Source organism: Populus alba, chromosome 12, assembly GCF_005239225.2.
Source record: "Populus alba chromosome 12, ASM523922v2, whole genome shotgun sequence".
NCBI classification, from domain to species: domain Eukaryota; kingdom Viridiplantae; phylum Streptophyta; class Magnoliopsida; order Malpighiales; family Salicaceae; genus Populus; species Populus alba.
In genome coordinates this window covers 15,282,449-15,296,178 of record NC_133295.1, presented here as the reverse complement: position 1 = coordinate 15,296,178, position 13,730 = coordinate 15,282,449, and the positions used below count along the sequence as shown (strand labels likewise).

At 34.7% G+C, this 13,730-nt stretch overlaps 1 protein-coding gene and 1 long non-coding RNA gene across 4 annotated transcripts; one reads left to right on the top strand and one right to left on the bottom strand.

Annotated features, from left to right (window-relative positions):
- Window positions 1-213: 213 nt before the first annotated feature.
- LOC118035860 (membrane steroid-binding protein 1) lies at window positions 214-2,387 on the top strand. Its single transcript, XM_035041516.2, has 2 exons — window positions 214-596; window positions 1,871-2,387. Exons 1-2 carry the CDS (start codon window positions 292-294, stop codon window positions 2,208-2,210), a joined length of 645 nt encoding a protein of 214 aa, XP_034897407.1. The 5' UTR covers window positions 214-291; the 3' UTR covers window positions 2,211-2,387.
- Window positions 2,388-2,710: 323 nt separating this feature from the next.
- LOC118035862 (uncharacterized) lies at window positions 2,711-4,743 on the bottom strand. 3 transcript variants are annotated; one of them, XR_004685275.2, is made up of 5 exons: window positions 4,280-4,743; window positions 4,004-4,190; window positions 3,716-3,885; window positions 3,300-3,594; window positions 2,711-3,185 (listed from the first exon to the last, which is right to left on the bottom strand). It is a non-coding gene; the product is annotated as an uncharacterized lncRNA (long non-coding RNA). The 3 variants fall into 3 exon arrangements; XR_004685273.2 differs by having other exon boundaries at window positions 3,300-3,899; XR_004685272.2 differs by having other exon boundaries at window positions 3,300-3,885.
- Between the last annotated feature and the right edge of the window lie 8,987 nt (window positions 4,744-13,730).

Here is a 13,730-nt window from a genome sequence, read left to right as displayed (position 1 = left end):
ATTTTATGTTGTGGTATGCTATATTTAAAAAATTATATGAAATAAAAAAAATTTACTAATATTTTTATTTATTTATTTAGTATTGTATACTTTATAATAAAACATTTATTTTTACCTACGCAAAAATAAACTTTTTTTATTTTTTCCCATAAAATAAATAAACAAAAGGAAGAAACATTTTTTTATCTACCCAAAGTGATTGTAAATCTCAAATATTCATTATTTGAGACCAAACCCCACGGCGCTCTGAACTGATAAATCCCTCCCTCCCCTCTGAAAACAGATAAAAACATGGCTTTGGAACTATGGGAAACACTCAAAGAAGCCATAACAGCATACACAGGACTATCACCAGCAACTTTCTTTACAGTTGCAGCTTTAGGGTTAGCTGTCTACTATGTGGTATCAGGTTTGTTTGGTGGGTCTGATCATCATCATGTTCCAAGACAATCTGAAGAGCAGATGCAACCTTTACCTCCACCTGTTCAACTTGGTGAAGTCACTGAAGAAGAACTAAAACAGTATGATGGTACTGACTCTAAAAAGCCTTTGCTTATGGCTATTAAGGGTCAGATCTATGATGTTTCTCAAAGCAGGTAAAGGTTCCATCTTTTTGTGGTCTTTTTTGTTGTTTTTGACTTCTGAGCGGTGAAAGATAGTGGGTTTGTATTCTTTTTTGAAGTTATGAGGTTATTGCGTGTTTTGGGTCAAAGGGTGTTTTGAGCTTATTGATTTTGTGAAATTTTGGGATTTTTGTTTTGAAGTCTTAGTTGATTCCAGGAAATCAGTTTTCTTTTCCTTCTTTGACTTGTTGGTGATCACTTTTTTTTTTTCTCTGTGGTTGTTGCTACTTTTTTGCTACTTGTTTGTGGTGAGTTTCTAAAGAGATGCTACTTTTTTTTAGTATGGTCGTTGAAAGGTTGCATTTTTTTCAAATCCTTTTTAATGGATTATGTGGTGAAGTTGAAGTGTAAATCTCCCCCTTTTTCCTCTTGTGATAAAAAGACTTGATTTTGATACATTATCTGGGCAATTCGATTGGTTGTGTGGTCTTCTTCTCTTATTTTGTTTGTGTTTTACTTGTTTATGAGCAATGTTAAGGTATGGTTTGATTTTAAGTGATGGGGCATTCTTTGTGGTAACATGGATGAGGCTTCATTCAGACATTGACCAATAAGTAGAGGACTAAAATTTTGCATTCCAGCTCTCTTTTTCACAACCTTTTGTAACTTGGATTGCTAAAACCTAAAACAAATTTTGTATATTATCAGAAGTTTATTCTTAACAGTTCATTTGCTGCAGCTAAATGAATGATCTTCAGTAGGAAGGTTTTTTGCGTGATTCTCACTCTGTATTCCCTATTGCTTCTTTGTGAGTGGATTTTAGTGGTCGACCACTGGGTTTGATATGAGACATTTGTGAATCTTAAGTCTGCTGACCTGCTCATCTTCAGCGTTTGGCAAATATTTACTTTTGTTATATGTGATGAACAAGCAATGACTAGAACCCTTTTTGGGCATGATTTAATCAAATCTTGTATCCCTTAAATGCAAACCATTCCTTTGTTTACATCACGCCATCTGATAGACTAATAATTACAATCACATCATGCTTCTTGTATGGATATGGCCTGACACCTTAGAGATACGAAGACCCAGAAGATGTGTTTGTCATTTTTTTTTCCAGTGACTTGTAGTGATAGTGATATGTAGTGTATCTTAACATTGACCATGAATTATAATCTTATCAGCTGAGACCTGAGAGTTGGCTATTAATCTAGTATGAGACCGTGAATTCTGTGCATTAGGATTTGAAACTGTTATGAATTGGTGCTGAAACTTGTAAACTTGCTATACATTATTTGTTACAGGATGTTCTATGGACCTGGTGGACCTTATGCATTGTTTGCTGGAAAGGATGCTAGCAGAGCTCTAGCAAAGATGTCTTTCGAAGATAAAGATTTAACTGGTGATGTCTCTGGTCTTGGTCCATTTGAATTGGAGGCCTTGCAGGATTGGGAATACAAGTTCATGAGTAAATATATTAAGGTTGGAACAATCAAGAAGACGGTTCCAGTAACTGATGGAACCTCGACCAGTGAACCTGCTGCAGAGGCTACAGAGAACGATGTTGCTAAGCCAGCTGAAGATGTTCCATCAGTTGCTGCACCTGTTGAAACTCCTGCTGGTGGTGAATCCAAGGAAGAGTAATCTTATATTTATGGCGAAACAATCTTTAATGAAAGAGCTGTATGAACACATGTTTTTGGCGAATCTAGCCATTTATATTATGTATTAGCTTACATTTCTCAGTCTAGAATACTCGTGCTATAAACTTGCTCCAATTTTCAGCCTGCTATTTAATAAATTGGTCATTTAAAGTGTGGAGATTGAAATTGTAACTTGTGTTAATTTGATTGTGCTAGTTGCCCAGCAATCGTTGTGGTGGATTTATTTTACGTGTGGGTTGCCTCAGCACTATTTGAGCTCTGTAAAAGTTGGGTAAAGTGTTAATAAGCAATAAAAATCTTGATTTTCTGCATCATTTGCAATATCCTATGTTGTGTTTATCCCCCATTTGTAAATCTTCTTAGATTATGCTTAGTGATCTGAGAAACAAAATTATGAAATTGAAAATCTTTTTATTCCTGCAAAGTCTATTTCATAAATCCCAAGCTATGCTGAATGTGCTTGGTGATCTGAGAAGCAAAGATAAGAATTTGAAAATCTTTTTATTCCAGTAGTCATTCGTAAAATCCTTGGCGATGCTGAGCCCTGCTGCTTCTCTTACGCATGCCATGCAATTCCCAATGAACGACTATACAATCCCATTATGATTTTCATTTTTAACATGCTGGCGATAGATTAGGTCCTCCATTCATGATGGCAAGGTGGTATGGGTTTCCTGTGTTTCCCAGGAGTTTGGCTTGGAAGCTAGCTGAGAAGTCTGCACAAGCTTCGAAGTCAGGTTCACGAGGGGGGTTCTCGTTCTTAACATGAACCTGAATGTTGGAAATGAAACCAGTCTTGTTGAGCTCTGGCGGCTCAAAGCTACCGCTTCCCATGGTTGGCAGAGGATCTTTTGCAGGATCGTAGACCGGTCCTCCAAATTGTCATCTGATGCAAAATCACCTCAGCCTGTGACAATGATTTTGGCTCTAACTTGATCAGCACCACTATGGACTTCTAACCACCATTTTCCGTTTTCATCCGGCAATCAGATACAAGAATGTGTTAGATATCAGAAAGAAATTCCATTGGTAGAAAATTTTCCAAGTACATATAATATTATAGTGTTACCTGACGAACTTGAAACGTCACCAAATATCGAAGCTTGCCGTATGTTGACTGGTTTAAAATTTCTAAACCTTGATAAGATTTAGGACTGATCATACTTGAACGAAACCAGGGCAACGAAGATCATAGCATCCACTATTCCCATTGTTGGCCTCCATTGTTGCAAAAGAAACTGCATACTATAATCATCAATTCAAATGCAGAATCAAAATATTGAAGTACAAGATTTCTTTTAGGGGCATACGGTCCAGAAGCTGTAAGTTCGCGTTTTGTTGTCTCCATATAATCCAGGATTCACCTAAAGCATGCCCTCAAAAGGATAAAGAATTGTATTGAAGGCATTGGTAGTTACAGAAGAGAAAGGCATGCAAGGAAAACTGTTTAGAACATTGTATGAGTAAAGAAAACAGGTTACTTACAACCCATCTATAGTGTATTCCATCAAATTGGCCTCTAAGATCATTTCCTAGTAAACTCGAGCTCCACTGTATTGGTTGGGAGTCACAGCTTCATTATATATATACTGACAGATCCTCTGAGTCCATAAAATTGAATAGATGGGTCTACAGATCCTCTGAGCAGTCACAAACTGCATTAAAACTCCTAAATTACATCAATGTTAACAAGAAATATGGTGAGGGGAGGTGCCTACAAAGGAAAAGAAAATTGCTATGCTTCAGCTGTTGCATATATAAAGGTCGACTCACATAGCGCCGTTCGAAACAGATGAAGGATCAGCTGAAGGGAGTAATCTTGATAGAGATTTTTCTCTCATTAGATCTTTCTCCTGATGGGAACTGTTCTTGGTGGACATTCCACCTCCATTCGCGGGCTTGTTTTCACAGATTCTGACTTTGCTGTCGAAAATTCTTTCAGCTGAGAACTGAGCCACAGCTGCTAACAACATTGAATGCGAACAAGATCATGAAATGCAAAAGAACTCCAATGATTATTGCAAACCATTCGCTAAATCTTATACAAACCTGAATTGTGTGGTTTCTAAGCAAGGGATGATCAAAAGCAGGTTGCTTGTAGATATCAACGCAATCGATAACACCATCATCCTTATTAGGAGTTGGATATCAATCAATCAATAACACTGCCATCCTTATCCTGTCCAAGAAAAAGGAAAACAAAGATATGGTAGTGTATTGACAGCATTAATATCTTGCTCCTGATAGGTGGTTTGTTCAACACCTTGAGTTGTCTATCTAGCTCCAAGTTTTCCTGCTAGGATATGAAGCTTAACCTTCCTTCAAACATGAAACTCAAACTTAGCAAAACAAGAACGAACAACACAGAGTCAAAGATGCCATTGTAGTGCACAAAGAGGAGAACAACTTCCTTAGGGATTAAGTTTTACTGATCTCTATTGATGGATTACATGGATTAATCCAACTGCCATACATCTTGACACACATTGGATGTCTTTATCTTTGTTTTGCATAAGAGGATTGAAAAGGAAGTGTAACTGTATAATTATGACCATTGTTAACTTATAATGGCAACAGGCTAAAATGCCTCTAGGCTTAGAAACCGACTAGATGATTTGATTAATTCAAATTTTTTTTAATATAAAAATAAATATTCAAGTGTTGCTAATATTTTTCTAATAATTTGTTTTTTAAATCACGTTGAGGTTAATCTTACATTGCCTAAATAACTTGATAGTTTCAAAGATAATCTGGATAACCGGTAAAAATATAATTTTACTCATAAAAATTCAAAATCATCTTAATTTTTTAAAAAATATTGATATTACAATATATTGAATTGATCTAGACCAACTTAGGTTAACCGGTCAAATCCGCAACCTAGATTATTAGACTATGATAACCTCTTATAAAACAAATAAAAACAAATTCTGAAACACAATTCTTAATCAATACATTGTTGAAGAATATAATCGAGAAAAATTAATAAAAAAATAACCGGGGTTAACATGTTAAGCCCGTGACTTAAGTCATAAAACCAGGATAACCTCATAGAAAATACACAAAAAAAAAATCTGAGTCAACTTGGGTTAACCTAACAAACCCCGATCTAGGTTATGAGACTGTAATAATTCTATAAAAAAGCAAATTAAAACAAGTTAATAAATCTAATTTTCAATAAACTCTATGTTGAAGGATGAAATTAAAAAAAAAATTCAATCTAAAAATAGGACATAATAAAATGACTCGAGTCTACCCGGGTTAACCCGCAAAACATGTAACCCGAGTCTTAAGATTAGGATAACCTCTTAAAAAAAATCATTAAACCTAATTCATAATCAACTCAATGATGAAATTAAAAACATATCAATTAAAAAAAAATAAAAAAAAAATTCAAATGGATTAACTAGTTAAATCCATAACCTGAGTCATGAAATCGAGACAAATTCATAGAAAGCAAACCAAAATAAATCATAAAGCCTAATTTCTAATCAACATAATGTTAAAGGATGATATTGAAAAAAAAATATCAATTAAAAAAAATTTGAATCAATAGAGTTAACCTGTCAAAGTCGTGAAACAGGTTATAAGACCAAGTTAAAGATGTATAAAGCAAACCATAATAAATTATAAGGCTCAATATTCAATAAATCAAATATTAAAGTATAAACTTAAGGAAAGAAACATAGATTTAGAAAGAAAAAAAGAACAAAAGCAACCAAAAAAAAGACACTATTGAAATGAATAGTATCTTGTGAGGTGGTGCACAGTAAAAACACTACCCCTTTTAGTTTATTGTTAATTAGCTAACTAATCCACTCTCCGTTGTGGGTTGTAAATTTTTTTCTTCCACAAAAATAGTAGGTATACAATCATAGATTTTGAAAAATTCAAAGTAAAAATAAAAAAGCCTATACAATCATCCAATTAAATAAATCGATAATCATCTATGTAAATAAACAAAGAAGAAAGAAGAAGTTAACAATAACCAAAAGAGAAATTAAAAAAATTAAAAGATGAATGTAAATCAAAATATTTAAAAATAAAATACAAAGAAGGCAATCGTGTATTTTATCTTGCAAAAGAGGTAAAAGAAAAGGAGAAAAAAATCACTAGCAATAATTTGACCACCATATGTCATGACACACCACACCATGTTAAAGAGAACATGGTGGTGCTTCCAAAGAGACAGCAAAATATTCGGTTTGGCCATCAGGTGGAGTTAAACACGCAACCTAAATAGTGTGTATATCACTCACTCACTAGCAAGTGCCTAGCACGCGGAAGCAGTTTTATTATTAAAAAATTTAAAAGGCAACATGAAAATATCAAAACACCTCTCATGACTTTGTTAACTACCCAAAAACCTATGTGAAAGTACAAATATACCCCCGATTAAAAACCTTATTTTTTATCTTTTCTAAGGCCAACGTCGTAATTTTATTGCACATGAAGAATGGAAAAATCTAGAAAACTCTAGCCTAACAGCCTATTTTTTTTTTTATCCTAGGGATAAAAAAATATTTTTACTGGTTAAAATATTACAAAAACTAAAAAAAACTCTTAGTTAACATCTCTAAATTTTACTAACTTCAAGGATAAAAATATATTTTCATTGTGCAAAAAAAAAAAAAATAGATACCTAAATAATTTTTTAATTAAAAAAAATCAAAGCACCCACTATTTTTACCACTTAAAGAAAAAAATATTAATTTTGTGGTAGCAATCCATAATAATATCTGTCTGCGGTGAAACAGTCACGTCATATATATTTTCTTAAATTTAATATGGTGGGCCCAAAACTTGCTACTTGTCAATCAATGGCTCCACCTTGAGGATTTCTTACAACTACAAGTTTCTCCTTCCGATCCAGCGGGTTACTTGTGTCTTTGGTGATTTGTGTTTTGTTTCTTGAAATCAACGACGAGTTTGCTTCCCTTCTGAACATTTGCCCCCACCACAAGGAATTAAATCTACTCTGCAGAGCCCTCCATGCATGGTTCCTGTACAAGTGCGCTGGAAGTCTAACACAAGGCACAACTTGCAAGTTTTAATAATGAAATTAGAAACTGGGTTGAGGTAAGCACTACTGCACATTAGAGCCCTTAAATCATTGCTTGCCTCAATTTTCCTCTCCAGGTTATAATCAACAGCTTCCTCTGTGTCCTGGGGCAACTATTGCACCACAGTGAGCCTCAAAAATCTCATGGAGGAGGTATCCTATGATTTGATTTGAAGTGTGGTGGGGATTCATTTAATGGATATTTATTTGTATATGTATCGTATCTTTTAATATATTTTCTTGAAGAAAGTATAATTTAGACTGTTTATAAATAAATCTATATCATTGTTTGGTTATTAAACCAATCTGGCTCATCCCACGATCTAGGATCGGATTAGATCAGGTTTCACAACAAATAAAAAGGTTTATCAGTTGACCCGGAGCTCTATTTTAGATTCTTTTCTAAAAAAAAAGAAATAAATTAATTATAGTCAACCAGGTTTAGGTAGGCCGACCCGAGTGTTGCTCGGATATACCAACTAAAGCCAACTGTTTGACCACAGTTATGGCTCTTTAACTCTTCCGAAGCAGGAAATTTCGCTTTCTTTGTGCTGGCAGTTTGAAGGTGATCAAACTTCAATATCAAATGCGTACACTTTATTTATTGCTTTGTTCCCTCAATGCAATGGCAGTGCAGGATTTGTCTTGTAATTCCTGCCTTGCCAGCTAATTTCATGTTTAATACCTCAAATCATTTCCTATTGCCAGATTTCAACTCTCCCGATCATGGGAAATTAAAAAAAGAAATTATGAAATATTAAGTAAAGTATGAATGATCCATCTCTAACCAGATCGAAGAGATAATACCAATCTACGTAGATGGCGAAAATTACAAGTAGAAGACTAGTTCCAGCAACATATATTGTACTTAGATGAAGACAATCTTACAAAGAGAAATCAAATGAATTGCAGGGCTTTCAACACGCACTCATTACCCCAATCCTAATGGTCAGAGCAGTTAGACATGAATCATTTTGTTTCTTGAAAAACTTGGCCATTTCTTTTAACCCTTTTACGGGAACTCGTGGTTGTCAATTATTTGAGGTAGGGCTAATAGAAAATGGGTTTTCATGTCTTTCAAATATGATTGATTGTTAATTTTGGCCCTATCGTCCTTCCCATCGGGCTGCCTGATCCCCTTATAAGTAGGCATTAGACCCACTGGAATTACTCAAAGCTGCCTGTTTCCCCTGCCTGAAAACCCTCTCAAAGAAGCTCCTTCTCAACAGCCTCCCTCAACAAGACTCAGATCATGAGGACTTGTAGCCCTTTACTTCCGCTTCTAGTTTTCAGTACAATCTTGCTAGCCTCGCTCCATTCTTCTACTTGTAGGCACGTCAGCTGGGCTACCTATGAAGAAAAACAGCAAATTAACACCAAGTATCCTCTTCCATTTCCACAGTATGATCTGCCTGGTATTTCTCACACCGTGAAATCCAAAGATGACAAGGTCAACAAGTTGTTTGGAGGATCTCATAAGGCTGTCCCGGGTGGACCTAATCCACTTCATAATTGATTTGGATTTCTCAATTTTTGTAATCTGTTTCCATGAGAAGCTCCCAGTGTTGTCCTGGAGACAGAAAAATGCGCTTGGTTCTTGTCAAGAATGAAAGAACCTTTGTGGTTCTTCCATTCTTTCCATGAACCAAAGTTAGATTCAGTTGTAAAAGTAAATCATGGATTCATTACCATGTTCAAGTTGTGTAGTGCTAATCTAAGCTCATTTTGTTTCTCGCGAGCCTGTTGCAGTAGTAGTAGCAATTGTAAACTGTGCATCGAAGTATTAGGCTCCGTTTCAACCACGTGAAAAGCATCAATTTGATACTTTCGATGGTTGAAACGTGATTTCAATAGCTTAGCGAAACGTATATTTAAATGATGATCAGTCGAAATTATCAACTATATGATCAATTATCTTTTGTTATCCTGGATTGCTTCAAGAAAACTATATATCTAGCAAATATGGTGTTCAGATAGCAAGGAGATAGCCAGTGATCAAAGCACTGATTACCCAAGGGGGCAGCGTAGCCTTTTTAGGTGGGACTGGAGAAAAGACTACAAACACTAGGCTGAGGTTGACAGTTGACTTGTTAGTTGCTAGATTGCAACCTTTTTTCTTCTTTTCTCATCCTTTTCAACCTAGAAAGTGGATCATGCATGCATACAAATCTACTTCCTTGTTTAATACTATTTACAAATGTCGAAGACAATCTTTCTTGGCATCTTGCGTCAGTAATCCGTATGGCAGAACACGAGTAGTATCAGGCACTTGTTCCAAAAACATTTTAGTACTGGGCTGCTGTCTGATAGTTAAACCATGAATTCATATTGGCAAGAAACTGAAATATACTAGCTATGAACATCCACTCCCGAGTCCCTATCTGCTTGCTGGTAGGATGATGGTCAGATGTTCTTGATGGTATGAAAAACTTGAATAAAACTAACTGGAAATATCTTGAAATTAATCATGTGGATGACTAACTTAACATAGAACAGAAAGATATGTTGATCTGTGTTGTGCTTGGTAAACATTATTTTAAAGAGTAATTTAATTCGAATAAATCCCCTTCAAGAACTAGCTCAAGGCAGCAGTTAACAAGATGCATCATAACAAGTCCCGAGGGACTGGTCTTGTGATCAAGGAGGTTTGTTCGATCTCTGAACTTTTTGAAGACGATCTTTAAAACAGAGAAATTTATTCTTCCGATTACACCAAACCGATATGAGGACATGCTTTTAATATTTTTTCGAGAAAAAATCTGATGCAGAAACCGACTCGAGGATACCATTATCGTCGGGGGAAAAATGAAGCATCATATGAAGCTCAATTCTAGACAGGATAAGTTGTCCGGACCGATTTTTCTTATTCACAGTTCACCAACTATATTATAAGATTGGTAGTGGCGTCATGCTCTGTTACTTTCTGCATCATCTTCATCTGAGAGATTGGTTATTAATTTATTTATTTTCCCTAACAAAATCCTACCCTATGTGTAGTGGGTGCCCACCTACTCCCTCAGCCATCATCCTGCCTCTTCCAGATTCCGAATCATGCTTCATGCTTGATTAGTCCACCTCACCAGATTAAATTTTCACAATATTTAAGGTGTTGATTTTTGTGTAACCTTTGATGTTGTTTATTCCTGGGTGGTAATATAATTAATGATTTTTTTAAATAATTTTTTGTATAAAAATATATATTAATGATGTTTTTTATTTTTTAAAAAAATTATTTTGACATCAGCACCATCAAATTTGAAAACACTAAAAACATATTAATTTGAAGTTAATAAAAAAAAAATAATTTAAAAATTCTTTTAAAATATATTTTTAAAATATAAAAAAAAATACAAACATTCATAATAAAAAAACTGCAGCAGGTCAAATCACTTCACACGCAAAAAAAAACTGTGAATCGACTTCTCTAGCTGTGTGTTGTGGATTGATCCTTATGTCATCTTGTCCTGGCTAAGTTGGCGAAGCCTGCACGCTGACACAATAAACTTGGAGTTATCAGGTTTAATTTAACAAATACAAAGCCGGTGAACTGGTAATCTCTACTTTGTTTCCCTAATCTACAGATTTCACGTCTCGCAGTCTAATGCTTTTAAAATTCAATAATTCATAAAATTGATCGCAAAAAAATAACACATTCGAGAGTTTTATACAAGTAGCTAAACCAATCTAGTTTTATATAGGAAAAACTAAACTGAAATTAACTAGTAAAAAATATTTAAAAAAAAATAAATTCAAAAATAGATAGGGAGATGAAGAAAATTAAAAAAAAAAGTGGCATCTTCTAATTTTAATTTAGGCATGAAAACAAAAAAAAATTTATTTTTATTAATTTGGCATTCGGGTTAAGTTTGCGTGTACCTCGAGTAATCTCATGGATCCTAAAATTAATAACCATGTAAGCCTCTAGTGCTCATCATATTAGTAACCACATAGCTCAAACCTAAAATAATAGAAGGAGAAAATCTTTTTAATCCCGAGCTTTTATTACTGAACCACCTACTAAATAATTACACGAAAACAAACTCTTAAAATTACATCTAGTTGACTCTTAGAGGAAAAAGTCACAAAATTTAAACCCGATTCAAATTTAAAAAGAAAAAGATTTAAGGTCATTTTAATGCATCCAAACTTCTTCTTGGACTTAACATTATCCTGGAAATTTTGGAAGCATTGCATATTGCCTCTTTGTGAGACAGCAACAGAAAGCACATACCATTCTTTTTCTTAACAAAAACATTACATTGCGACTAAATATTTTGGATTTTAGCGTTTAAATTATGCTATATGTACTCATAAACCTCCAAGTTGCATGAAGGGTCACCACCAGTAGTATTCTGATAAATTATACCAAAATTGGCGTGTGCATTCCGTAGTCAGCCTAATTACGGAGAAATATATTTTATTCAGGAAGGGCCTTGAGACTTTTTCCAGAAAACTATAAATAATTAGGTGAAAGTCATGCTTTTTGCTTCACAAAATGTTCTACCACACAAAGTCTACTTGTAGGACTTGAAAATCTGCCATGTTTAACCAGCCTGGGACCTGCTTTCCATTTGGTTTTGGGATTCAATCCTTGTATGTATTTTCATGAGAAATATTGCCTTTAAGTGACTGTAAGGCCCAGTGCCTTTCTCAGGGTGCTAATTAACTTCTTGAAAGAAGTCATCATCAGCTTGTGCTGTTGTTCATGGGATCTGAAACGACATTAGAGTGATGCTTTTTAAGTGTTTTCAGATGGACTTAATGTATTAATATAAAAAAAAAAGGTTATTTTAATACATTTTCAATTAAAAAAACTCATTTTGACTTGTTCAAATGTCAACATGTGATTTGAGAGAGTTAAGCCAGATGTGCCCTCAACAAAGTATTTGAAAAATTCTGGATTGATAATGTATGAATGTCAAATGTTGGAAAAAAAAAAAAAAAAAAAGGGCTGGCCTGACATGGCTCCCCTATAAATAAACTTGAGAACCTGCCTAACCAGACACAAAAACAAGAAGACTGCCTTGTTCCTTCTTCTATAAAAATCCATTATCCCGTCTATCAACCTCTCTATCCCCACCATTCACATCATGAAAAATAAAAATTCTCAACTGTTCCTCATTTTCCTGATGGTGTTCCTGGTACTCGTCCATGGCACCGCTTGCCGCGATATCAAACGATCTATCGGAAACGGAGAAACAGAACAAGGGCCCGAAACCAGACATTCTTCTACGTTTCTGCAAGCCCTTTCTGCCATTTTTAAGGCTTCAGAATCCAGAAATAACAAGATCAAGGAAGTTCACACGGTATCACGCAGGCTTGTTCCTTGTGGACCGAACCCACTTCACAATTGATTGGATCAACACGATTCCATTCTGTTCTCATTTATTGAACTACAAAATACTGTTTTTTTTTCCTTAGTTTTTTAGAATAATCTATGCATAATTTCCCATGTTAGATCATTGCTATACATCCAGTTTTGAAGACTACTGTATTAAAGCTTTTTTTTCTTGGTGAGGACTGTACAAGCTTAGTGACTGTTTGGGAATGACAGCGCAACCTGTGTTTCTAAATGAAAAGCATTAATTTTGATGCTTGCACGCAGGTGCAGGTGCAACCTCGTTCCAAACGGAGCATTAATAAGTTCATTAGGAATATAGTGTAAGGTATTGCAAGACTGTTTCATTCTTTTCTGTTTTGTACTGGTAGAATAATGGAGTTCAAGAAGAAGCTAGATAATTCTGTTTTGACCAAAATTATTGATGTTTGTATTGAATTAATTATTATGAATAGGTTTATTATCCTATGCTATGATATTCCTTTGCAGCAAGATTCTCTGGATGATCATGAACAACTCTTGAATTGTTTTGTTTTTCAAATGCTTGCAGCCATTGTTCCTGGCCTCCTGCCCTCAGTTCATGTACCTAAATTACTCACATCTGCATCTTCCCTATTTTTTTTCTTTTCCTCACCATGTTCTTATTTGTTAAGTACATTGGCTCACTACAAAAGGGCCCATTATTATGCATTTGAAAATTACTCAAACATGCTTCAACATGCTCGTTCATCCAATTGCACGTCATTTTCAACCACAGAATCCAAATTGCCCAGCCTCTTGCATCAAATAGCATGAATTTGGCACAATGTTTTGATCCATGGAGCTAGGTTTTATAAAGCTGGATAGACCCAGCAGGCCAACTCAAAGCCAGGACTGTTTTAGATAAACCCAATAAAAAAAGAATGACCTAATCAACTTAACTCGATTAAAAACTGGGTTGACTTACGACCTAGTAAACTCAAGATAAAACATCACCTTAAACTCATTGACTTTTTAAAAAAAAATCTAGTTAAAAATAATATTATTTTAATTTGAAAAAAAAATAGTCAATTTAATCGATTGATTCTCTCAATTTATGACTTAACTTCTTATATTATTCA

Bases quoted from the DNA above. Each gene is read 5' to 3' on its own strand.
- LOC118035860 (XM_035041516.2), top strand. From the start codon at position 292: ATGGCTTTGGAACTATGGGAAACACTCAAAGAAGCCATAACAGCATAC. The intron at 597-1,870 runs GTAAAGGTTCCA...TATTTGTTACAG, and splicing joins TATGATGTTTCTCAAAGCAG to GATGTTCTATGGACCTGGTG.